Here is a 26661-nt window from a genome sequence, read left to right as displayed (position 1 = left end):
TCAGCAACCTATTTGAAAGCTTGCTCACAGTGTTTTGGCCGGTGATGAAAGTTGGCATCAAAATGTGAAGCAGTGATGCAATTTTAATATCATAAGGTCTTACTTTTGGGAGTCTTGCAGCAGGGTGGCTGCATTTTGGGCTGCAGGGTTCTGCTTGGCATAGCTAAGCCAGCCTTGGGTGTTGTACTCCACCCAATCCGTTCCATGACTGTGGCCCAGCAGAAAGAGGTGGGGCTTCTGTCCTCGCATCAGCAGATTGGCTCCTAAAATAAACAGTGTGAACATTGTTGAATTGATGGTCGAGTATCATGAGTTGATTAGTCCAGTGTTTCTAATTATGTGGTGTGATTTTTATATAGTTCAAGTATATGGTGACTTCGTATGGAATATTAACATGCTAACAAGAGCTGCGAATTGCGTCATTTGTCTCTGTCTAGTTTTGATTTTCTGTTGCTTTTTGATCATCATTGATTGGAATAGGATACTTTGATTTACAAAATTGAATTGAGTTACACTTCACCTTTCCGTTCTCCCTGTCCTGAACCATAATAGCTGAAAAGCCTTTCCAGCATGGTGTCCTCTGAACCGCCAGGATTGACTGCCTCTTCTTCCATCAGCCAGAGAAGGCCACGGGCTTCATCAGTTCTGGCCAAAGTACGAACCTAAAATTTACAGAGAAGATAGATGAAATTTTACCAAAAATATACAAACCCACATGAAGACAAACCTGCCTGTTACCCCAAAACAGTGCAAGTTCTTTAAAAAAATGAAAAAGAAATGTTGCACTGGACCTCTAAGTAGCAGTGTTTAAAGACACATGTTGTATTGTTCAGACATTTTGCTGTGCAAATTAGCACAGTGCCTAAATACTGAGAGCAAAGGGGAGAGGCCCCTTCTAAAGGCAAAGAGTGGATCAGTTCACACATTTTATTCCTATTCATGTTCAAATAATTCTGAAAGGATTAAGCGCAAAGCAGTCAAATTAAGCCATAATCAAAGACAGACAGAGTATACGATTGAGGCAACAGCCTAACAAAGTACGCATAATGCATCATGTTCTGTCTGTTTTTGTTTTTCAGTTTACAAATAAATATTTAACTGGAATAAGATTATACATTGAATAAGAACAAAAATCAGCAGGTATAGATTCTAATCATGTCTTTGCAGGATGTAGCAAAAACCAATTGGTCTCACCAATCATATAGGAGATACTGAAGAGTGACTGTAAATTCACTCGATGTAATTAGATTTCAGCCTTCCCAAAATAAATTACGGTAGACATTTGGATTGTTATTGTGCTGCAATAATTTTTTGGAGTGAAGGAATAGAGGCATGGGACTAGCTAAGTGTACAAAAAACAAGAGTGGTAATGAGCCATCGCCTGTCTACCAAAAAGGTTTTCAAGAAAAGCTCAATGTCTAACAAGAGAAAGCCTGGAAATATATAGGAAATATTGGCCAATTGTGATCTGGCCGATCAGATCTGTGTAAAGTCTTTTTCTTTTTCTTTCATGTATGTATTTCTAATTGAAGACAATGTTAAAAACAATGTTATTAAATCTCTTTTGTAAATTTACATTAACTGCAACTGGGGAAGGGAAAAAAAATAAAATATAAACAACTTTTTGCCAAAGCTGCCACATTGCCAGGATGAGCCCATCCCTGCCAATTCTAATATTAACTGACTTAACAGGGTCAACGATAAGGCTCGGTTAGACCATTTTCTTGAATTGCTCATCATAAAAGAAAAACAAAAAAGCAAAAAGAACTTTAAAATAGTTTTGGCACATCTGGAAGAATCTTTCATTGAGAAAAACAAGCCACGTGAGTACGATTCCAGAAACACACAACAAGTTAAGGATTCTCCTTACCATAGCTTGAGCTGACGCTTGGTCGATAGCTGCTACAGACACTGAAGGACTGGACTCTATGTCATCTAAAGAAAGTTCTATGTTTTCCTAAATGCAGGAGGGGATAAGGTGATGGGTTAGTCAACTACACTGTTAGCCATAATTCATGAAAATATTCAGTTATAGACTTGATTTGATTGGGTTGAAAGAATCTGATCATTGTAACGTTGGGGGGGATCACATAATTCAGAATGAGTTCAATCTAAACAGAATGAAACTAAAAAGACATTAACAAAACTATTGTGGCCATTGTTAGAGTACGTATTCATGTGTTTCCTTGCATGAATGTTAATTTCCGGTTACTGCGCAATTCAGTTTTGTAACTAATGGCCCAACAGCACCTCCTTGTATCGCTCCATCTCTTGGACAAAGGTTCGTTCATGAAACAAGGTCTGTAGCCTCTCCTGGGTGTAATTATGACAAAGCTCCTCAAACGTAGCTCCTCGCTGCTGCTGGGAAAGACGAGGGTTTTGGAAACCTGGAGTGTCCACGATCAAAATGGAGCACAAAGAGTGTTGACTGGACTTCAGAGCTCTGAAAACAGATTGAACATCTGATATTATTATATATATTTTTTTTAATCTAGGATTTATTTAAGAAGTTCTGGACAATTTTTCTAAATTGTACCAAAACAACAAAGACAAAGAATATGATAAACAGAGTCTTGTCTTTGTACCTGTAACAGTGCACTTAATACCAGTGTACTTGTATATGAGCGAAAAAAAGCTAACAAATTATGTAGAAACCCTTTGTGTAATTCGTTCTTGATTTAAGTTAAATGTAATATTTATAACATTCCTGCATTTTTTACAAAGACAATGAGAATTCAAAATTAAAATGTAACCTGTTTATCAGAGATATCACCAAAGTGAAGAGTTCTGAGTAGAGTCCTGATGCCATGGCCTCCAAGCATTCCAGAGCAGTGACTTTTGAGGCTAACATGAGACAAAATAAATAAATAAATAAATAAAATGTTTTACCATAATATGTATTCTACCACTTCCCAAAGACATCCTTAAAAATGGCAATTGATTATAGTTTAACAAACAAAAATCTATTCTTGTCAACGTACACAGGTATACAACTGAATTGTAATGCTCTTATTGTTGAATATTAACTGTATGAACAAAAAATAAAATAAATTATACACGAAGAAAGAATAAATCGAATAGGAAAAGAAATCATAGTTTCACAGGAGTGGAAATGATAGTTTCACAGGAGTGGAAATGTTATTTTCAGTTTGCTTTTGTTTTGTGGTTATACAGAACATCAATAGCTCTGGGGGAAGAGAATAGTTTAGCTCTCCAAAAGCACAAAGCAATATTTACTACAGGACCAAATCAATATAATAATAACAGAATTAAAAAAAAAAATCTTGCACAGTGCTACTCAAAGATTTTCTGTTACAACCCCCAACTCCAAGAAGAATAAAACGTCCTAACTCTCCGCCATGACTAGAAATAGTATCAGTTGTCAAGAAAATTGACAAGTACAGTTTTGCATAACTTGTATTATTGATATGAATAAATACAAGAAAAGCAAAAAGAAATCAGTCATCTGATAACCCACACCTTCAAATGCATTGAACGCAAGCAGGAAAATGAGCTCAATGATGGTATACCTGAGTCACCTCGGCTATTTTCATCTGGTCCTCCTCTGAATGAGGTGGAATGTTTCATGCCTTTAGTCTGGTTCTTGAAGATAGAAGAAGACAGTTCTTCTAAGGTGCATCCTAGTAGGTATGCTGCCTTCTGAGCCCATTCATGACGAGCAAACTGCTTGCGCCCAGCTAAAATGTAGACAAAACGTCACATAAATTATATAAATATAATATTGCTTATTCAGTAAGAAATATTTCAGATCCAGCTGATGAAATGGGAAACACTTAACGTTCAATAATTTCTAGCAACAGCATAAGTGGAGTTTCCCAAAAAATGGGAGGAGGAGGGGCAGGCCAGATAAAGAAAAGAAGGACAAAGCATAAGCAATAAATATGAAAATGACTCAAAGACTGGGAGGCGTGACAAAGGCAACAAAAATACAACTGAAAATGAGATATGTTCGACAAAACTGTAACAGTGAAAAAAATGTGTGTGTTGTTTTCCCCATTACCTTCGTCTCCGTCTGCATTTAATACGGTGCAGCATGCAAACATGCAAGTAAAGAGAGGTGGTTAGAGAGACAAAATAATTGATGGATTCATCAATTCTGGCACAAAAAAACATATGCATTAGTATTCAAGAATCTGACTAATTCATCACCGCACGTTTGCATCCCAGGTTACATGAGTTCAAACTTCCCTTTCCAAACAGAGTCACATGGAAAGCATGCAAGTTCAAAGCTCAAGGTTGAAACTTGGCGGCACTGTAAATCAACATGCGGTGCTTGTACTTAACGTATAACATTCTGTATAACAAAGATATGTGATGGATTGGTCCTTCTGCTACAGCCATATCAAATTTTAACTACCAACAATAATGTATTGATTTTTTAGGGAATTTAGGTGATTTTTTTTTATACACATTGTATATACTGTGGTTTTTATTTCCGACTAAGTTCCAAAAATGACTGGATACAAATGACTATAAAATATAGGGTGCTGTCTTCAGAGTTAAGAATGACACATCAACAATATCTTCCTTGAGTATATCTTCAGACCAACCTAGTAGTTTTGAGCTTAGTGCCAAATGTCATGTGAACAAATAAAAACAGAGGGGATCAGTACTAAATAAATAATAAGATGTTGCTACCTTTTGTTGCTCCAGCAGCCCCTAAGTGGTAAATGGCTCCCAAAACAAGCCACAGAGCCTTCTGCTCTTCACTTGAAATGCCCAGCACCTTCGTAGCTGCCTGCAGCTTAGTAAACTGCTGGGATGCTCGCTGTTTATCCTCGGGCTGCATAAGATAAGATCAGATCAAAATGTGGTCACCAATATCCAGAAACTAAAATGTTGCAGGATCCATATGTATGGATCTATAAACCTGATCCTTTTAATCGGATAAAAAAAGCTTGACGTAATTACCTTTGACTGTGGAATGATGCCAAAAGTGCTGTTCTCAGCCAAATGGTTAAAGTGTAGCTCTGTTCTGTAAGAGAAAGCAAAAATAGTTGCAGAGGGGATTTTTTTTTATATATATACTTTATACTTCTCATGTGTTAAACTTTCACATACTAAACGTAGGTACCAACAAAGGGATGTTTTGTATGACAGAAAAATGATGATATGGGTGGCCCTTAGACAAGAAAATGAAAATGCATCTGTGGCAAAAAGCATGGATACTTGGCCACTGTTATGCAAACATTAGTTTGGCATACACATGAATGCCTGTATGCTATGGAATCCAATTTCCACCACTATCTGACTCATTAATCAATAAAAGTCACAATTGCACTTTTTAATTGAAATGCTGTTTAAATGCTGCTGGTTACACCCCAAGTAATAATGTTTCTGATGCTTGTCTGTCGTTAAATGTATTTACAGTACTTTCCAAATAAAAGCTGAGTCTTTTCCTTACACTGTCTACAACCTTGAAATGTCATATGTTGTTTTGTTAATAAGGCAAGGGCCTATCATTTTTAATACCTGTCTGCAAACTCACCCAAAATGGATTTGCAACCGCCGACACACCAGTAGACAATCACTGCTTGGTACAAAACAACCCTCGCAAAGACCAGGGAATATGTGGCACCTGAACTACTGTATTTTGGCGACCAAGATTTATTTAGTAGTACAGTATATTCACCTCAGGGTGCTGTCAGCCCCAGCCATCATATAATGGAATACGTTGAAGGTTGATTCATTCTCTGGTCTTCTGCTCACCCTCATTTTCTCCAGCAACATTGTCTAAGCAGAAAAAAAAACAGCAGAAGGCACCATTTTTTATTTTATTTTGTTCAATTACACATTTTTTTTATTTTAAGTACTGTACATTTTTATGAATTGAGCATTTTTTATTACCTGAATGGATGCAGATGCCACCTGTCCAGCTTGATCAAAGTCAAGCGACACCACATGTGAGAAACGACTTGCATTGGCATTCATAGAGGTGCAAGTGTTTCCAAAAGCCTCAAGAATTGTGTATACTGCTTGCCACTTTTCCGCTATGAAAAGAAATGAAAATTTTAACACACAAATCAGATTCAGAAATATGCACAAAATACATTTTTGCGAATTTAGTTACAATAACAGGTTACCATAGATTCAGAACAACAAGGTGCTACATTTTTTCAGATGCTTTGAACACTGCGTCTTTAAAAGAATTTTTATGACCAGGCGTTATGCCACGAATACAATTGTTTATAATTTCAATTAAATTACCCAAGAGGTTACAATGACACAACAAAAATCGAGATCACACTCATTCTGGTCATAGTCATTTACATGGGTCAGTGGAAGCCTTGAATGAAGATGAGCAGTGAGAAATTGTTTACCAAAACTGTCCACATGCAAACAGAGCAAATATCTTACATATGCCAGTAGATCCTGACCGCATTGAGCAGTGTCACAAAATCCACTCTTACCAGAAGTCTTCAAAAGGCTTGTAAATCAAGTGCGCTTTATAGTCCGGAAATTATTTTTTTTTTGTGTTCTTGAAAACAACATTGTACATAAAAAAAAAAAAAAAAAAAATCTTCACGGCATGCTTACCAGAGAAGATTTTGCCAGTGCTTCCAGCAATAGATACCAAATACTGGACAAGGTGCTGGCAGTTAGTGGTTTTTCCACTGCCAGACTTCCCTAGTAGCACAATCGACTGATCTTGCCTTGTGGTGAGAAGATTACGGTACGCAGACTGGGCCACAGAGTAGATATGTGGTGCAGAGTCTTCACGCCGACACCCTTTAAACATATGCATCACCTGACAGGGAGGAGGAGGAGGGAAAGTATACAGTATATAGTCATTAGTATATGACAATTTATGTATGCCTATATTATTGAGAAAAAAAAACACTTTAGCTTATAACAGTACAGCGTTTCCTTTTTTGGAGAAAGTTTTAGAGAACGAGAATATGTTCACGTCTTCTTTATAAAAGTGTATAAGCTGTAAAGGCAAGGGGTTTTACAGACTTTAAAAAAAAAAAAAAAAAAAAAACAATGAAAAATGAATGACAAACAAAAAACAAAAGAAAAAAAAAGCACCAAAAAAAAAAAGAAAAAAGAAACAAAAAACCCCAAAACATCAGCTTCTACTTTTTTGACTTCCCAGACCTCAGTTACCTTTTCTGAATACATGGAGGCTGTGCTGACGGGGTTTATGAACACCATGTTGGGTCCAGCGTAGGAGTGGATGAGGTTTCCTCCGTAACGCTGCCGCAAGCAGTGCATCACACTGGATTCATTAAGATACAGCAGTGAAGCCAGATCCTCTGATCGATCGTACGATGGAGGGTTGGCCTGAAATAAGCAGGTTTATTAAGAAAATAAATTATGCCATCCATATAAGATATGAGCAAAAATATGATATGTGGGTGTGCTAACAAACTTTGACATAGACTCACCTTTTCAATGTCGTCCTCATCCACATCAAGTATTGCCCCATCATGCTCTAGTTTGATTTTCACCTTGCCTTCTGGCAGGGAGCCTGGCTCTGTCTTTACCACCGTTGCTGAGAATAGAGCAAAGAAGGCAATTATTCCATATTAACCATCATACGCTTGTATGATGAAGCTGTTACTCTACACATATAGGGATCTACAGTACATGATGACATAAGGGTTTGCCAATGAAGAGCAATTCAATTTCTAACAATATTATTTTTCTAAATTGTTGCTACTACATATTAATATCTCTGGCAGTTGTATGCCACTTCTCAATATTTAGAGTCTTGTCGACTAGGCGAGTACGGTCTTCCTAAGAACATACTCGAGAGTGTACTTCCTAAGAATGCTAGTCCCCTTGTAACTCAAACAGCTGTGTGCACCCCCCCCCCCCCCCCCACACACACACACACACACACACCACTCTCCCTGGCTTTGACCTATTTCTGTAATTCATCACACTTATGTCACAGGACTATATGTCAACTTGCAAGAGTGCATCTTCTCTTCTGCTCTCGCTTTAACAATTTTAATGGCAGCATGAAATGCATCTTTGGATATAGTATTTGCAGCCAAGTCGTAACAAGTCACTAACCCAGACATCCTTGGTTTAAGCTAGCAGACAAGAATAATGTCAGAGTGTTCTGTGGGCTTTCTTAGTCTCTTTCATTGTTGCTGTCAGTCATTATGTCATGCAATCTAAGCCTTTCAAAGCCGCATTAGTAATAGTGCACAGCTGCATATGACTATGCGAGTGTTGGTATGTGAAACAGTGTGAACTCACCTAAGGAGAATCCATCCTTATGGACCAGCCAGACTTTCTCAGAACCATACCAAGCCTGCTCTGCAGCTATCTGCTCCTCTGTCTTTACCTAAGTGACCAAGAGACAAAAAGGCATCATGAAGGAGACTTGACAACTTATTCCGTCAGTCACATGTCTTTCTGCAACAACTGGATTTTCCAATTCAAGACTATCCATTACTAAAGTTGGGTCATGCAGTGAATAAATGTGGACGAAATTCTATTGAGCAAAATATGCTCCTTAAGTTTTGTTTGTGAGGAAAACACGTCAGCAATCAGTCAAAACACTAGTACAAACACAATTAAAAAATAGGGATATCTTAAAGGAGACATTGTATTCATTTTCACCGATACAAACAGTACCATGGCATCTTAATGTCTGACATTCTTCTGAGTATTCAATTTACAGCCGCAATGTTCTATTGATCTTTTCACCAAATAGGCAACTAACAAAAATGTCTTTGGTTGTTTATTCATATTTAATGAGTAGGCACACCAGAAGCACCACTTGTTTACAAACGACAGAAAAATCTATTTACCATAATATGTCCCCTTTAAGTTAAGTATGATAAAAAGGTGAATTGAAAAAACTTCAATCAGCAGGCAAAAATGGGTGAATATAACACAGCACTGAACAGTGATTCGTGATTAAGGGTCAGGTGTGGAGATGTGAACTGAGGCATCGTGCAGGTCAGACCTGGGACTGTTTAGAAACCGCATGAGATGACTGAAGGAGAGCTACAGGGTCCTCTTCCACTATTTCCTTAGGCCAGCAAAAAGTCAAAGTTCAGATATAAGCAAAAAATGAGAAAAGGTATAATAAAAATAAATGAACACAGTAGGTTTTAAACATAAAAGATGTCATTTCCTATTGACAGTGAGAGTAATTTGATGTAATTTTGAGATAGTAATTGGCAGTTTGACCCATTTTAACTCATTTTTATATTTTCAAAAACAGTGCTAGGCAGTATATATATATATATATATATATATATATACAATAAAGTCTGAAAAAGATATAGTGTGCTTGCATAATGTGTGTGTGTGTGAATGTGTGTTTGTTTTGTTTGTTTGTTTTTTATTTTGGTTACAATGTCCAGGCGAGTGTCTTTTGACACTTGACAGTTGGCTAGAAACAGTTTCATATTCTCAAACCACTTTATCACGAAAGCTCTAGTCAAAGGATCATAACAAAAAAACAATATAACAAAATCATACTATAAATGTACTATTAGGAGAAAGAGTTTGTATACTGTTTAATGAACACTAAAATAGACCAAAAATAAAAGACGAAAACAAGTCTGTATCAAATACCTTGGCTCTGTGCTAATCAGCCAATAAGTACATTTTCAGAGTGATTCATTTTTTCTTCTAGTCGTAAATTAAACGACCCAATATCATTGATTTAAGTCAACAAGCACACAGACAAACAAAATGACCATGATGTGATGATCAAAGTACACTAACTCATTCAACCACAAAGACACACCATTTTCTTTTTTTTTTTTTTCCCCAGGAACCAGATATTCAATCCCAGGTACCCTTTTTTCCCAATTTTTTCAAGTTTTTGTTGAAAATATGGGTCAAAAAATGGCTGGTACCAAATCAATTAAGAGCTAGAGTAATCAATTACTTAGGTAATCAAGTGGTAAAGTAATCAATGACTTGATTATGTAAAGACACTGATTACTTTAGTAACCAAGGAATCTATTATTGTAGTACTTAAGTACATGAAGTAATCGATTACCTTAGTACATAATTACACAAAGTAATTGTGTAATTTAATACTTAATAAACTCAAGTACGTGGTTACTTTAGTACTTACAGTACAAAATGGTTAAAAAAAAAAAGAACCCAATCATAGGGGTCAATTTGAGATCAGCTCTGGTACCTGTAGGGGATTTGGGGCCTGTGAGCCAACAAGGGCAGCAGATTGAACAGCAGACGAATTGGTGACTGGCGGCTCCAGCTTAGCCGCAACAGCCACAGAGACACAATCACAGCCAAAGTGAAAAATGTGAGGAAACCATTGGAAGGGAGTGAGAAAGAAGAGGGAAAAGAAAAATACAAGGTCAACACATAACATTAGATGAGAAGAATTTAAGAAAAAAAAGTGAAACGTGCAAATGTCTTAAATAGTGTCACAATTCTTGACAGACATAAAAACATGTCTTCTAGCATTCAATAGGGACATGAAATTAAATGCCAAGAGAGTGAAGAGAAAGGTTGTCTTCCTTATGAAGGTATAGCAAATACAGAAAGTTTGCACAACCCAGTTCAAAGACTTTGCTTGTGAGGGTAGGGTTATTGATGCTGTGAAGGCCTGTTGTTATTCTTAAGTATAAATTGAATCCATTTATTGACCGTTTATATTATTCCGTTTCAGTTTTCAAAAGACAAGTAAAGGTGAGAATGATGTCATCCATTGAAATACAAGACATGACTAAGGGGGTTACTAAAGAAGAGACTGAAGTGGTAAAGTCAAATAGGATCTCATTACACTGGTACCACAGACGGGAGTATGTTAGATGCTCTGCATTCACTTTCCTTTGCTGTGTATCTCTTTAAATATATGTAGTACTAAGTATATTAGGCATGGCAACCAGGTTAAGATGTGAATTATGTGACAATATTCAGGGATGCTGTCAAATCAAAGACAAAATACAAGCAATTTCTTAACTATGACAACCAGTTGAGCTCAACATGCTGATTTAGTTAAAATTGTCCAATTGTATTTACAAACACACCATAAAAACATTGCTGCAAACAAGATACAAAAATAATACAAGACACTTCACACAACGCAAAGGGATAGTGGGAACATTTACTGGGGCGCTGAAGATCCTCATTAGCCGTTTTTGAGCCTCCTCAGTGTGAGTGTTTGGTGTCTCCTATAGGTCAAACATTGTCACATTCACTTCAAAGCACTGATGCAAACAATGTAAAACTAATTATAGTCAGATTTTTAGGGATGATAGCCCAGTAAAAATGATGACCAGCTCAAGTATCAACTAGCTAGAGAAATAATAATAGTATAGTAGGAATAAACTGCAGATTAATTTTATATCAATAACAGTGCCTCCAAAAATTTCACCCAACATGGTACATAGTATACAAAACCTTTAGAGTTGCCTAACTGACTGCACAAATTAGACAAAAAGGTGATCTTATCCAAGTCACAAAAGACAAAGGACCCTGCTAGAATTAATGATGCAAAAATAATTGCAGTACATGTTTTCAGATTTTAATCGAACACACTATGTAAACATCCACAGTGGACGGTGGCGAAAGTAGGTGAACCCCAAAGCAAATGACTTTCAAGTAAGTGTCTCAGACCTTTGCGCAAGCATTATCTGTAACTCCACGAAACATTTGACTGAGGGTATCGCTGCCAAAAGAAGGATTAAACATTTATTTAGGCCTTGTCTACATGACTCCAAACCCACATATTTCCCCTTTTCTTGTATCAAATATCTCCTTGCATACAGATGTGCTTGTTTAAACAAATAGCCTCTGTACAAAACGCATTAGATTTTTAAATACATTTACAGGCATGCCAAACCACTAGGTGGCAGAAGTTTTTTTTCCAAATGTATTTAAAAAAATGTAATATTCAATAACAACTAGTCACATTTTGCAACAAACAAGCAAAGCCTATAAATAAAAAAAAAAGGAAAAAAAACAAGACGCCTGGCATATACTTCTTATTTTTTTTAAATCACAATCCAAAGTGGATATGGAGCTGTGTGATTTTATATCAGACACAGAGCAAATGAGTAGTACACGTGTAGTAAACAAAGACGAGAGCAACTTGCTTGAACTATGTGTGTAAGTGATGTGTGTAGAGTGATGGCGTAAAACCCCATTTATTAGTGTTATAGGAAAACGCAGATCCGAAGAATGCGTGTGGAAGACATGGCAGAACGCAGACATTTACCTCCCATTACCAACAAACCCAGCTACATGTAGCCTACGCCTTAGTCCAAACATTTAAAAACGTTTCCCATCCTGCACTGAAGCAAAAAAAACATGTGATTGTGCACAACAAACTTATTTAAAAAAAAACTTTCTTGAAAAACTTCCTTACACCATTTATGTTATCTATATTATTTTCAGTAAAAAGCTTTTCTGAAGGAATGATCATTGCGATTGCACGTATTCACACGCAAACAAAAAATATTGACATCAAACTATTAAATGTGCAATTCAGCACAGCGATCATCCACAAGTCTTTTGCGTAGGGGGCGGTACCCAATATTTCTATATGAACTCAAATAAAAGCTCTAAACAATGCTAAAATAAAATAAAAATTCTGATGCATCAATGCATTGAGGTATACTTACAACCCCCCCTCCACACAAACACACTCTCGCACGCATACGCACACACGATCATATAATTCCATATGGATTCAGCTATCCTCTGAGTCACAAATCCAATCAAATCGACACGTTCAGGTGCAGTGACCTCTATGTGAAGAGGAAAATAAGCAGTTTCAGAAGATGGTACAGACATTCGAATCCTGATATGCAATACCAACTTAAAAATACATGTCTGAAGTTGCTGTCCGAAAGCTATACAGAGAGTTGAAGACAGCAATTTTAGAACTGTTGAAGTTGGCAGAGAGAGTGACTCTTACGTGCCGTAGTTGGGACTTTCAAAATGGCTGACCCTTTCGTAACTCTCTTCACATTTCTTTGCGAGTAAAGAAATATTATGTTTATATGCATGTTGCTTTTGTAATCCATATGCATAAATTGTGAGCAAATTATTTTTAGATGTTTTGTGGGTAAAAAAAAATGATGATACGCCAGATACTGTTTGTTTACATGGTTAAATATTTCAAAATATTACTTACTCCTTTGCATAATTATAGTGATATAACCGACAACAATAAGTCCATGTTACAAGGTTAGGAGAAAATTCATCACTAACTGTGTTAATTCCTATTATGCCATTATGCTATTATGCAATTATGATAACTTTGTTTGCAGGTACTGATATATAGTACTGACCTATTGGGAGTCTGCGAGTTAATTGCGACTGCAGAAACACATTGACATGTATACATGTATCTGTAGATGAGGATAAATCATCTTGATAATTAACCTGATAATTAATTATCAGGGGATAAATCGCACTACAGCTAGTCTGTAGAATTTTGCTTATCTGGTAAGATGTGGAGAAAAAAACTGTGTTTGGGGATAAAAAAAAAAAAACTAACTACAATTTTGGAATCATCATGCCAATTTTGGTTTTAATCAGCATAGAAAACTAATTCAAATTGAAAATAACTAATTCAAATTGTTTCCCAGTGATATGGATAATTATGTTTTATAGCTTCTCGCATGTTCCCTGCTAGTTTCACACTTGCCGGTGTCTATCCTGTCAACCCTCTCTTGACCTCAGTTTTCAAGCCATTTTAGACTGCTAAAGGTTAGCAGTACTGTAGCTCTTAAAGCTTCTACACTTCTCAAGAAAGAAAATAAAATGTCTTATTGACTTACTAAACTAATCTTCTTAATGTGTGAAATATTTCAGTCTGGATTTCACCATTTACATTGGTCAAGGTATCCGAATACCTCCTTGCTGCTGTCTCTGGGCTGCATTTCTTTTAATCCTGCTTGCCTTTGACAACAAACGCCTTATCAGATGTCTGGAGCATGATACTGGTGTCAGCGATGTGGACTTGTTTAACTTTGATTTCAAACAGAACTTTCGGTGAGGCCTTGTTAATACCATCTCATACCTTGTCCGCCCAGGTAGCTTTTTTTGTTTTGCAAAACTTAGGCAAATTACCATATTCAAACTTGAGATGTGCAGATGAAATAGATAATACACTGGATACCAGATACTCATGTTGTAAAACTAACTTTCAAATTAAACGATCGATACTTTTGACCTCAAAGGATTTTCATTCAGGTTTTGAAGAATTGTGCTAATTTTACAGCTGGCACTGCCCAAATGTTATTACAATTCTAAATGAAAACTATTCTTACCGAAAGAACAATTAGACAATACCTCTTGTTTTCGGACAGCTGAGGGATGAACAGGACTGGTTTCCGATGGGGGAGGCTGAGGGCTAGAGCTGACGCGTGGATGGGGACTGTGCACTTTGGTGGGCTGAACAATTGAGTTAGAATGACATGGAGGATTTAGGGAGGACTTTTTTGGGCTGATTGTAACTGCTGCTTTGGTAGGGATGGATTTTGTAGAAGCTGTTGGTCTAGTAATAGGTATAAAGCCTGGAGGCGGACATAAAGACGTAGGCTTGGGTGCTGGGATAAAGCCAACAACCTGTGGCAATGATGTAGGTCTGGAATGAGAGGACTTTGTAAAACGTGGAGATGGAACAGATTTATTTGAAGACGTTCCTGTTTCTGTAACGGGGCCTCCTGGACACTGTACTGGAGGATTTAAATTGCCCTCTTCTGACTTCAGCGAGACTGTATCTTTTTCCAACTCTTCTTTGGTCTCAACTTGCTTTTCCTCCTTGTTTTCATTTTGCTTTTCCATTTCTTTTGTTTCTAGATGATCATCCTTGCGTATTCTTGATCGAGGTTCCCTTGTCCTACCTCTTGCCATCAAATTGGTCAGTCCCCGAGAAATGTCATCTTTGTCTTCTGTTTTGATTGTGTCATGTTTGAAAGAGAATGCAGACATTAGAGGGCCCTTGGACACAGAAGATGGAGCAATACCATTTCTGGCTACTTCTGGAATTTCTGATGCATGTGTCGGTGCAGTCGTGTCCTCTATTCCTGAGGGCAGGACTTTCCTTACAACACGACGTACTACCTTCACCACTTTCTTGCGGGTTAGACCTTGATCATCTGTTGAGTCCGACAAGCTGGCGCATGTTGCTGTGACATTATCTTTGGCAGTGCCATTGACTGTGCTTTTATCCAAAACACCATTTTGTTCGTGTTTACCGTTAAACACTAGGTTTGAAGGCACAGAATTATGTCTTGTTTCAGGACTTCTGAATCGCTCTGCCATCTTTGATGATGATGATGATGATGGTGGCTCAGGGCTTTTAAAACGTTCTGGCACTTTAACAGGTGTCCTCACTTTAGGTGGCGAGGGACTACTGACTCGACCAGCCACTTCAGAAGAAGAAACTGCCGGTGGGCTCAATGTCCGGTATAAGCCCCTCCCAGGGTCAAGAGCAGACACAGACTTGGCTCGGTTGGACAGCCCATCACTATCTGACTACTCACAGAGAAGGAAAAAGGACGGATATAAGAAGGAAGCTCAAGTATCATGTCGCTAGCCATCTAAAATTTGAGACTGAATTTGTAATGTGAATTCCTCAAAAAAAAAAAAGAAAAATGATACGGTAGAATGTTAATGATAAATGATTAAAAAAATGTAATCATTATTCTTGGTTATCAATCCGAAATTTATTGACAAGCCTAAATCAGACCTGAATTGTTATGTTGTGACTAACGTATCTTTTTAAAAAAATAAATCACTCACATTTTTGGAGTCTGGCTTATTCTCCTCTTTCACCTGAATGATTTAATACAAATGAGAGAATATAACCTAAATACTTCACCTTAAGCATTGTTCACCAACCCATGCAAACCACAAAACATGCATCACACAATCAGATGGGAAGGCTTGACTGACATTCGCACTACAAATAAATAAATACCATGCATAAATCTAAAAACTTAGCCCCACACTTAACATCGCGCCTGTCCGATGTGCCTTATACAGTGCATAAACCGAGAGTTGTCATTTTTGGTTGGCAAAAAAAGAAAATAACTTAGTCACCATGTAAATTCTTCAATTTTTACCTCTGCATTTCAGCTATGAATGTATTTAATTATTATTTATGTTTAACATCGATTTGAATCATAATTATATTATTTTAAATTCTTGATTTGTTTTGGCATTGATCCAAACAGTCTTTTAATATTAATCAAGCGAGATTTTTTTCTCCGTGCTTCAGATAGTATTTTTCACAAATCATCTTTATTCTTAATTTCTGATTGAAACGTTTAACTAACTTAGCTGATTGTTTTGTTTACATTCCTTTTAGCGCAGCTCCATCTAGTGGATGCATAAGGCAACCACAGCCACTGCTGTTGCTTTTATTCTATGTGCCTTATAATGCAGTGCGCCCTATAAACGTAAACAGCTTTAAAATAGGCCATTCATTGAAGATGCGTCTTATAGTGCGAGAGACTGGGGCACGCTACAAGTGAAGGTGTGTTAATGCAAAACACCATGCTAGGTTAAGATGCTTTGTGAAAATTCTAAATGAGACTTCCCTTTTGCTCCCAGAAGGAAAAACGAGATGAAAATGCCATGTTGGTTGATCTGCTGTCATGGGCTGTGGGATCAGGAAGAATGTGACATACTAAATGAGTATCTCAAAGTGAATGGATTATATTCTTGACAAAGTTCAAGAGCATTGTAGCAAATATAATGAACACCCCATTACACCTAAAGGAGTGCCTTTAGCATGGGTGGCACTGACACACAGGAAAGGAACATGAACATTATTTACTAACAACTGACAACCTCCAAAGTGAAAAACAAAAGATGGAGAATGCATCTACAAGTTTGGTATTAACAAGGTCTCTTCACATAAACCACTTCAAAATATTTACATTTGACAAAAAATGGGTGTGAGCGTAAATCTGTGCTCCTGTGTGCAAGTGTGTGAGGTTGTGTTTTGGAAGTCTAAAAGCATTTAGCTAAAGTACATCATAGTTCTATATGGAGTTCGACTCTTGGCTCTTGCCTTTCTTTCTGGAGTTTGCATGAGCTCCCAGTGCCTGCATGGGATTTTCAGCTAATATTCTAACTTTCGTCCACATTACAAAGTCAAGTATGTTGGATTCAAAGAAGACTCAAAGGGTGTAAATAATCGTGAGAGCTGTCCATTCAACAGAAGTTCTGCCATGCTGTATTTCTAATTTTGGAACTGTGTCAACAAATGTGTGATGGAACTCAAAGAAGTGTGCTCTGGGTGCCCTGACCCACAAAATGCTGGTAGTAGTTTGGCTAAACAGATAGGGGATAACTCAACATTACCTATAGGTTATATTGTTTCCCATGATAACGCGATTATTAAAAACAAAACAAAAATAGTTTCATCTAAAGTTATACTATAAAGGCTATGAAATTCATAGCTCGCTATAAAGAGTAACTGAAAAACTCTATTACTGAAACTATACACAGGATTGATTTTCATCTGATGCCCCCTTTAAGAACTTGTAGAGCAAAGCATCCTATCATTGGCTTTGCGTCAGTGGGTTTTGTTTGGGGTGAATGAACAACACGCTGACTAACCATCTTATTTTTGGGTTATAAAGACATAGTGTCGGTCTGTCTGTCGGTTTGAAAAGGCCATCTACATGGGGTGATGCTGAAATAACACCATCATCATAATTTATGTGAGGACTACTTTACATAGCTACAATGCAGTCATCAATAATCCCTCTTACTGGTGTTGCGTAATGTTTGTAACCCATTTTATAGAATGAGATGAACTGATCCAGTTTGACTCCTAATGATTATGTTCTAATCTCTAATTAGTTCTGAAAGAAATATATTTTATGTATGTATCTAAATACATTATGTATGCATTTGTAGCACATATCAGATCAATTCAGACCAACTATTATCTAACACGTACTGTTGTTTCTGACATTATTAGAATATCTGACAGTTTAAAAAAATAACCACTAACAAAAAACAACAACAACAAGATTGTTATTCTAAGACTTAGTACTGTACACATTTTGGGTAGTAACACTAGAACACAAAAGTATACTACTTTTTAGAGGTTATTTATTTATTTAGAACATATTCTATTACAGTACAACATAACCCCATTTAGCTATATCAATGAAATGGAATTAAGTCTAAAGATACAACATAATACCACTGAGCTATTACAATGAAAAATAAACTAACACAAAATGTTACTAAGTAGTTTATGCTTGTTGCTTTTGTATTTGTTTGTATAATTACCTTTTCATTCAATAATCAGAAACAAAAACTAATTCAGGTGAAGAGACTAAAATAACCTCTGAAGAAATTCTACAAGAGGGTTGTAATTGCTACAAATGGAAAAAAATGTTGATGACTCATACCGTATGTACATGGCAGCTGCTTCATGTTTACTGAATGTTGACATGCTTAATATCTACTGGTGGTTAACTAGAAATATCTGCCTTCACTGACTCGATACTTGAGCGCACATAAATAAAATGACATTATAAAAGTAAGACACCCCAGGTATATGATCAACATCTAATTTTATCAAAGATGATCATTATTTCAAAGAATCTCAATTACGTATTTTAAAAAAAAATGACTTAATGTCATAGTATAAATATACTGAATCATGTTAAGCTACACTGCGAAACCAAAAGTAACATAAAACATAGCGGACAATTAAAAAAACAAAAGTTAAACACGTCGATCCAAAACAATTTACATGTACTCCAACCGCACCCGCCCAAAAGAGGTGTGATCATTTCATACTGATATATAAAAAAAAAAAATCGCATAATTAATTCCTTGAAGAACAGTTTCTCACAAACTAAAAAAAATTCTGAAAACGTTTCACACTATACAACTAAATCATTACTGAATTGGCTGTACATATAAACCATTACAATCACAGAGAAAAACCAATTTCCTAATTCAAGCCACACAACGTAATCTCAAAAACGTTCTCTAGACCATCATCTTTTAATAGAGAAAAACCCTTGAAACAGTCTTGACTTCAACATATAAATGGAGAGGGATAAATGTCTGCTTCTTTCAAAATGAAAGGCCATACAAGCTGACAACTTCAACTACCTATTCTAAAAATAGCGTTACCGGAGTTCATGTTTTTTCTGAAGACCCCTATTTTTTTTTAAACACATTTTCCAATAGGTTACCTGCTAGTGAAGTAATTCCAAAAATCCAGTTTCTTCTGCGGTCAGATTCAAAAGTAGTTAAACTTTAAGGGCTGGGAGCAGGCAACAAGATGGAGCGCGGAGAGAGCATGCAGGACTGGAGAGGGTGAGAGCGCTGATAGGTCGGCTATTCCTGACACCGGACAGACAGGAGATGTGGGGACAGCTGTTGTGATATGAGGGTACTGTGTAGGAGTAAAAATAGAAATCTCCTCTCTTCAGTCAGAGGAGGCCTGCCATGAGCAACCCAACACTCACACAGTCCACTTGGCAGTGGGACAAACCAATACAGCTGGTGTCAGCTCAGCTGCTTCTGAGCGTGCACGTGTGTTCAAGTGAATGCTTGGCTGTAACACAACCAAGACGATACTCTCCTGTTAACGCTATGATGTTAAAATGTGTTAAACGCCATCTTGGGGCATCAGGGAGGTCCAAAACCCTAGTAACAGTGTCATTTTTTATTGATTTATTTTTTAATATTTCGTTTAGTTTATATGGATATCGGTAAATGGATATGTTACAATATAGACAATGCATTTACATACAATATTCAGTAAATGAGAGTAAGAGCCCAAAAGGATCAGGCTAAAGCTTGTAGATGCCTAGCTCAACACCAGTGTATTTGTTTACATGCAGTTAAAATTCAGGTTTGGGTCAAAATTGGAATAACTTGTTTACATGTATGAGTGGCCAAAAATGGCCATAAAAGTAAGCGATTCTTTAATAAAACACATCAAGTAGTAATGTGCAATACGGACAAAATTATATATCCCAACAATACAGTGGTTTCCTTTATTCTTTACAGCGCCTCCTTTTGGGAATGAAATTACTTATTTAATCACTCACGTACACAAACACACACACATACATTCCTTTTTTTTCTTCAATAAATAAACATATGCTTAACTTGCAAACATTTCTTAGGAGTGATCAACAAATATAACTCCAGTAATCACTTTAATAGTCACTTTTATAGGAGGAAACCTACACTGGCAAGTTTACTACGACAGTGTACAGTAATTTGTAATAATGAAGGGTTCATAGTATCTCCTGCTTCACCTCTGTTGTAATGTTAAGCTTCTTCTAGGTGTCGCACGCCGCCATTTTGAAAACCACTGCAATAATATATCTGGATACAGCATTATTATTTAATTAGAAGAAATTAACAGCAAATTTCTGCAATGTCCATTTATGTATGAAACGTGTCTTAAGTAGGAATAAATATAAAATGGGAGTTTAAACTAAAAGAAAATAATAAACAAAAATAAAGCACAACTATCCTTTAGAAAAATACCTTTAAAATATGTGGTCTTTAAAACAGTTGTCAGTTAGGTGTAATTGCTTGCACTGTAAGTTAGCAATATCAAGAAGCTATGGCTGACTTACAACTGAAATGTCCAAAAATATTCTGGTCATAACAACAATACAATACTCTATTTATGTTTTCTAAAATACAGATAAAGTATATCCATTGGTGCCATACCTTTGCAGGTTGTCCAGTCATGATACAGTTATGAATTCCAAAATCCAGACACCTTTCTCTGTTTCATTAGCACGCGTTGTTAACCAAAACAACGGGAGATTTATAAAGCCGTTTTATATTGCACGAGTGAACGTGGATAATTATGCAATAACATCGTCTTCCTGTTTGCAACTACACAGAGAAAGGAAGTGGCCTCTCATTAAAAAAAAAAAAGGTTCTTGCAAAAAAAAGGAGGTACAGCAACATTCTACTGCCTCCCATGCATTAAGTTAAAGTTGTTCAGAAAATAATAATCTATTTCACCCACTTGTAAAAACATAATTTCTAACAGTGAGGAAGTATTTATTTATTTCATATCAGCAATATTATGTTGTATACCTTTTGCATACGATACAGCGGTTAGTTTAAATGTTTTGTTTTGTTTTGTCAATTGAAGTCAGCGGGGATATTATATTAATTTTAACTATATTAATTTATCACATCCAGCTTTTTAAAAACACATATCCCAAATTTCCAGTACAGCACCGTTGGTCTGCAGAAGCCCACCCACAAGGGGGAGCTAAAGAACCAAGGAACACAAGCATGCTGTGGGAATCCCTTTAACCACACAAAGCCTCCATTATTTCCCTGCTACCAAGATCTTCAGTCGGGAAACAACAGAGTTAAAGGCCGACTCTGAATGTACTGTACGCCACAATAGATTTACAAATGCAGAATATAAACTGAAGTCAAGATGACATGGAGTGGGTGTTGTTTTCAATCAAAGTAGGAAATCATGGGTGTACAGTATTTTAAAGAAAAGGGCGGGGCAGTTTGAAAGACAAGGCTTTACAATGGCATAATGTGCAGAGTACAAGTGTTAGGTCACATGAGATAGCATAATGTATGACATTTCTTATAATACTTAGGGAAAGAAGCGCACGCAGAAGTTCAAAGTGTTTGTTCCAAAGAACAGCATTAAAAACAGGCAAGGTAGTAATCCTGTTGAATCATTTGAACAAGGAGCACCCCGGATGCAGAATACATGATAATGCGAGTAGAGTTTGACGTATCATTGGAAGTTTCTTACTAATTAGCTGTGTAGCCACCAAACTAAAGCAGCACTTAGATGTAATTTATTTTGATCAGGCAGAGCTGTAAGATAATGACTTGAAAACTATCATGATTAGTTTGTGAAAAATGTACTATCTTGATGCCGTAGGTCCTTTAAGTCTCAGGTGGCAGCTTCTTAAATTTTTGGCATGTAGTTGTCTTGTAGCTACAATTACATTCCATCACTAACATGCTATGTTTTGTTCTGTTCTCGTTTGTATTCAAGTGTGAATCTCAGTTCCGCCTGATGTTAGCAGCATTTTCCTCAACAGTAAAGTACTTTAACATAATCTAATGTATGTATGTAGACATCTAGGATAGTTTGAGTTTGTCTACAAATTTGTTTTTGAAAAAAAATCATTTTGGTTGCTGCCGTTTACTTTGTGTAGTGTGCATAAGTGCTTGGTTACTAATTTTAACTTTGACCAAAATTAACTGATCACAATTAATCTGTTAATCTGACATCAGTAATTATTGTATTATACATGTACTGAAATTGTAATCAAAGGCTCGGAGAAAAGAAATTTATTACTGTTGTCGGCCATAAAACTACCAACGTCTTCGATGAAACGGTTGATGGGATATTCAATTCTAAAATGATTTGTTGTTGATGACCCTACTGTAATCTATAAATTGAACATTTATTTAGCAACATTGTGATGATACTGTGAAGCCTCATAATTTTGGATCATGCTAATCCATTCATCCATCCATTGTGAAGTAAAATTTTCATGCAATTATAAAGTGCATGCATTTGTAAGTGTGTGCGTGTGCGCGTGTGTGTGCTTGCTCCACCGTGCCTCAGCTGTGTAGCCGACTGGCAGATGTAGGTCAGACAGAGTGCATGTTGTCGCATGTACATAAAACGTCACTGCAAGCTCCTAGGCTAGAACAAAGTACAGTTGACATCAAGAACACATCAGAGAAAACCGACTCAGTCTACGTTTGCACTTTACATGATTGTCATCACCCAAGCATAAAATTCACAAGCCATCAAGGTTTAGAACCAAATCAGCTGATATCAACCAACACAACAAGTAAACATTCACAGTACAGTGTGAAAAGAGTGCGTGAACCCCCAAGCTAATAACTTTGCCAAGAATTATTTGGGGTGTGAAGTCAGCTAACCGAGAGACCAAACATTTGGTGTGGTTGGAGAAGTGGGTTAAAGCTGCCTGGTCCCACCAAAGACAGAACAGTTTGGGGTGGAGTGTGTCACCGCAATCTGTGACTACCGTATTTTTCGGACCATAACGTGCACCAGATTATAAGGTGCAGGCTCAATGAACAGGTCTATTTTGGGAAATTTCCACATACTGAGTTATAATTCACAACAGGTTATAAAGTGCAATACCTCCTAATATTGTCAACAGTTAATACTACACCATCTTTGACCTCGCATGCCTGACTAAGATGGCATAAAGAAGGTTCTACAAAGTGGAGCCAAGCAAATATCCTTATTTCAGAAAGACGTTTACAAAAAACCCTGAAACTAATTATTAGCTTTGATTTGATGGGCTTATTTGTTGAAAAGGGCACAGTGTACCATAATGAACATTTCACGAATAACAAAAAAACAAATGCAATTCCACAAATATTACAACCACAAGGTTGATTTCCTTAGTTGGTCCCCCGGGATTCATGCCAGATGACTGTTTATTGCTGAATTGACAGCTTAGAATAAATTAGATTTCATACTGTGAAGGTAAAGCACAATAGCACCTGCAACCGAATCAGGAAATTACAGTAATTGTTTGTAATTTTTCAGAATGGACTTGGATTTTCTACACTATGTGTATCTACAGAGGTGTCCATATTTTTTTTTTAACCTTGTATAAATCAAGTCAACTAGATATATCATCATATAATATGATATTAAAAAAATCGATTTGTAGTTATTAAATCATGTAAAGCTGTCCATATTGTAATATAAACTGAAAGCTACAGTATGCCGACATCAATGTGGTGGTTAACAATGAGCCTGTTACAAAGTGTGCCCACTCACTAACTGACAGAAGCCTCAGGGCTTAGGTCAGCTGAGGGATGACAGAAACGACGCTGTGTTATTCACTGCCCTGTTTCGCCAGACGGAAACAGAACACTAAATAATCTCACTGGCACTCCACATTTGTTGAAGTGGAGTCTTTCAGTTGACTGACTGGATACGCTAGTTTATTAAATATGGGTTTGTATGCCCAGCAAAAACCTGCAGCAGGACTAGTGTCACAGTAGTTTTTACGAATGCTACCTTTTGGTGAGCTTCAAGGGGTAGTCACCTGAAATGTTTTGCACTCCTCTGGTGTGCCTTATCAAAGTTAAATGATGAAATTTCTTGTTTATTAATAAAGTTGGGACCATCAGTTGTGTTGTGCAGAAGTCAGTTTAATACACAGCCGGCAGCGCGATAGGACAACAGTTCAAATTCATATGAAAGCAAGAACCAATCAGTTAACTAAAGATAAATTAGTTGACATCATTACTATAAGAAATTTAATGAGAAGGTGAGTCGAATCTTTGGGCTTGTGCGGTACAATTATATGTTTATCAGATTGGAATTGGAATTACAATGAATTAATAATGTGTTTTGACTGGATGTTTATTTCTTAGCTTACTTTCCACATTAGTGAGAAAGCACGTGTCTCTTTTGAATTCTATCCATGACAATACTTCCATCTGACCAGTTAAAATGCAGTTTCTCTAACTGTATGTATGTTCAAAAGCTTTAAAAGTTTATAAACCAGGGAATGTTTTTTGGGGGGACAGAAGCTCAAGACAATGTTCTCAATTGTCACTGGTCTAGGTTTTACTTTTAACCTAAATCTTGTGACTGCTCAATAAACTGTTGAGTCCAGTACAGCACAACACAACTTTAAGTCTTCAATGTTCTGTCCCTATTTTACATTCGTGACATGTAGAAACCGAGAACGGTCCTATAATTACCAGAGGAAGGGGCAACTCCCTACAGTGTCCCAATGGAATGCTGTCAATGGAAAAGACGACATATACTTGTAGTATCATGTATCTTTGACCGAGCAAGGGATTTTTTTCCCCCAGTATGATTGTTTGCCACCACAATTATATTGTAACTGAGACTAGATACAAAGTTGAGGTAACAGCCAGGTCCACTGACATGAGTGTGAATTTGTTGTCCTGCTGTGTCATTGAGACTAGGATGGAGAGAAAGAGGACTGCTGACAGAGTGGGTTTTACGTCAGTATTAGTCAGCACTCACAGCGACCAAACAAGCAACGCAGAAACTACACTATTGCACTCATGCACGGAGATGCCAGTAACGTTTTAGTAACACGTCACTCAATAACAGCATAATAGCTACCAATTCAAGTAAATTTATATAAAAAATCTATTTAAAAAAATGTGTATGTGTGTGTATAAACTACATATGCATATATTCGTATATATGTGTATATATATAAATATACGTATATATGTACAGTATATGCAGGATAGCATACTCACTTTTGTGGGATACTATATACTTGCACTGAACAACAAATAAATCCTGTGATTAACCACAATTGATAGTAAATTATTTTCCACACCTCAGCTTTCCTGCAACAGGCTTCATTTCCTTCAACAGCCTTTTTTATTATTCATTGCACCAGCAGCATCTCTGTAAATAATTCAGCAGAGTGGAGAAACACAAAGGTGGCGCAACTACACAAATTCATTAAGTACCCCATCTCAAACAATAGCAACAAAGGACAGTTTCTCATTTGCGAGATCTAAAAACAAGGCATCAACAAATGAACATGCATGGCAATGTGCCAAGTTCCGAACTGCATACATGATGAATTAAATGTATAAAACAAAGTCATCTGCTCTTGCAATTTTGTGTGTAGTTTGATCGGGGCATAACAATGACAAAATGACAGACAGATGACGGCGATCATGATGAACTTCACGAAGGTCCTAAAATACTGGTGATAAAATGCAATTCCGCAATGATGGTTAAAAGTGTGGTTAAAATAATGAAGACTGAGTGATAGAATTACATGCTTTTTCAGGATGATTTTGAAAGAGCAAGACACAATTGTTCTATAATGGAAGCAAATAAATATTAAAGGTGACAAATGGCCCTAAATCTGTGATAGTCAGACACTACACAAAGTAAACTGATTTAATCTGATTTGTTAAAATAGCAAAGCAAAAACTACAATAATCCTATAGGTCAATAGTTTTCTTAAGATCACTATTACTATTATATGATAAGATTTTTTTTGTCCTGCTTGCGGTACTAAATTAGAGTAATCCAGGGGAGTCAATATTGTTTAGGTTTGCAAATCGCAAGGTGGAGAATCTATTCTAAAGTGGGCCGGACCAATATAATCATGGAATATATTTATATAACTTTAAAACAACATTTTCAAATGTATTTATGTTTTTTCATAATGTCCAAAATAAAACACATACAACATCACTATTTATCATAAAATATTAATATTACTATTAATCATAAAACATTTCAACTTCTTCATTTATTAAAAAAATTCTGATCTTTTTTTACTTTACAAAATCATGTCGCGGGTGGGATTAAATCCATTTGCGAGCCAGAATCGGCCAATGGACCATATGTTTGGCACCCCTGGATTAATCCAACCAGTAAATCAAACACCCCATTTAATCCTTGTGTTTTGGAAAGCATGCAGAGATTAGCTGTCAGAAAAATGAACACATTAACCTTTATAAAACATAGTGTCTTTGTCTTGGGACAGTCCAGTAGAAAAAAAGAGGCACATAACTGTACTTAAGGAAGAAGCCAACAGATTTGGGGTAAATTTATCAAGAGCCTGAAAAGTGCCATCACGAGTCGAAACATAAATACGCCAAAATTGTAAAGACTCCAAATAAAACGCAATGAAAATACTATAGGTCTCCTTTAAATCATTTTGC

General features: G+C 36.6%; 2 protein-coding genes across 3 annotated transcripts in view; both read right to left on the bottom strand.

The window, feature by feature from the left end:
* Window positions 1–26661, bottom strand: part of myo18ab (myosin XVIIIA b) — a 54877-nt gene that overhangs the window by 21111 nt on the left and 7105 nt on the right. For both annotated transcript variants that reach the window (XM_088426888.1, XM_088426889.1), the window contains exons 3-16: window positions 8233–8320; window positions 7410–7516; window positions 7129–7305; window positions 6559–6769; window positions 5869–6011; window positions 5654–5754; window positions 4933–4996; window positions 4660–4804; window positions 3531–3698; window positions 2754–2844; window positions 2251–2443; window positions 1871–1957; window positions 521–662; window positions 104–263 (exon numbers count right to left, since the gene is read on the bottom strand). In XM_088426888.1, the coding sequence (XP_088283014.1) occupies window positions 104–263; window positions 521–662; window positions 1871–1957; window positions 2251–2443; window positions 2754–2844; window positions 3531–3698; window positions 4660–4804; window positions 4933–4996; window positions 5654–5754; window positions 5869–6011; window positions 6559–6769; window positions 7129–7305; window positions 7410–7516; window positions 8233–8320 (1877 nt within the window). The remainder of the gene's footprint in view (window positions 1–103; window positions 264–520; window positions 663–1870; window positions 1958–2250; window positions 2444–2753; window positions 2845–3530; window positions 3699–4659; window positions 4805–4932; window positions 4997–5653; window positions 5755–5868; window positions 6012–6558; window positions 6770–7128; window positions 7306–7409; window positions 7517–8232; window positions 8321–26661) is intronic.
* Window positions 14477–15814, bottom strand: LOC148415745 (uncharacterized). Its single transcript, XM_088427720.1, has 4 exons — window positions 15806–15814; window positions 15727–15759; window positions 14659–15459; window positions 14477–14566 (listed from the first exon to the last, which is right to left on the bottom strand). The coding sequence occupies exons 1-4, from the start codon at window positions 15812–15814 to the stop codon at window positions 14477–14479; spliced, it is 933 nt and encodes a 310-aa protein (XP_088283846.1).

Source organism: Hippichthys cyanospilos, chromosome 11 (genome assembly GCF_059441005.1).
Source record: "Hippichthys cyanospilos isolate Australia breed blue-spotted pipefish chromosome 11, RoL_Hcya_1.0, whole genome shotgun sequence".
Taxonomy (NCBI): Eukaryota; Metazoa; Chordata; class Actinopteri; order Syngnathiformes; family Syngnathidae; genus Hippichthys; species Hippichthys cyanospilos.
The sequence above is the reverse complement of the archived record's forward strand: the minus strand, read 5'-3'. Positions and strand labels throughout refer to the sequence as shown.

What these genes read in the sequence shown, in the direction of transcription:
- LOC148415745 (XM_088427720.1), bottom strand. An exon ending in ATAAGCCAGACTCCAAAAAT is followed by an intron (nt 15,460 to 15,726) that starts GTGAGTGATTTA and finishes CTCTGTGAGTAG; the next exon opens with TCAGATAGTGATGGGCTGTC. An exon ending in AGGGCAATTTAAATCCTCCA is followed by an intron (nt 14,567 to 14,658) that starts GTACAGTGTCCA and finishes CTCTCATTCCAG; the next exon opens with ACCTACATCATTGCCACAGG.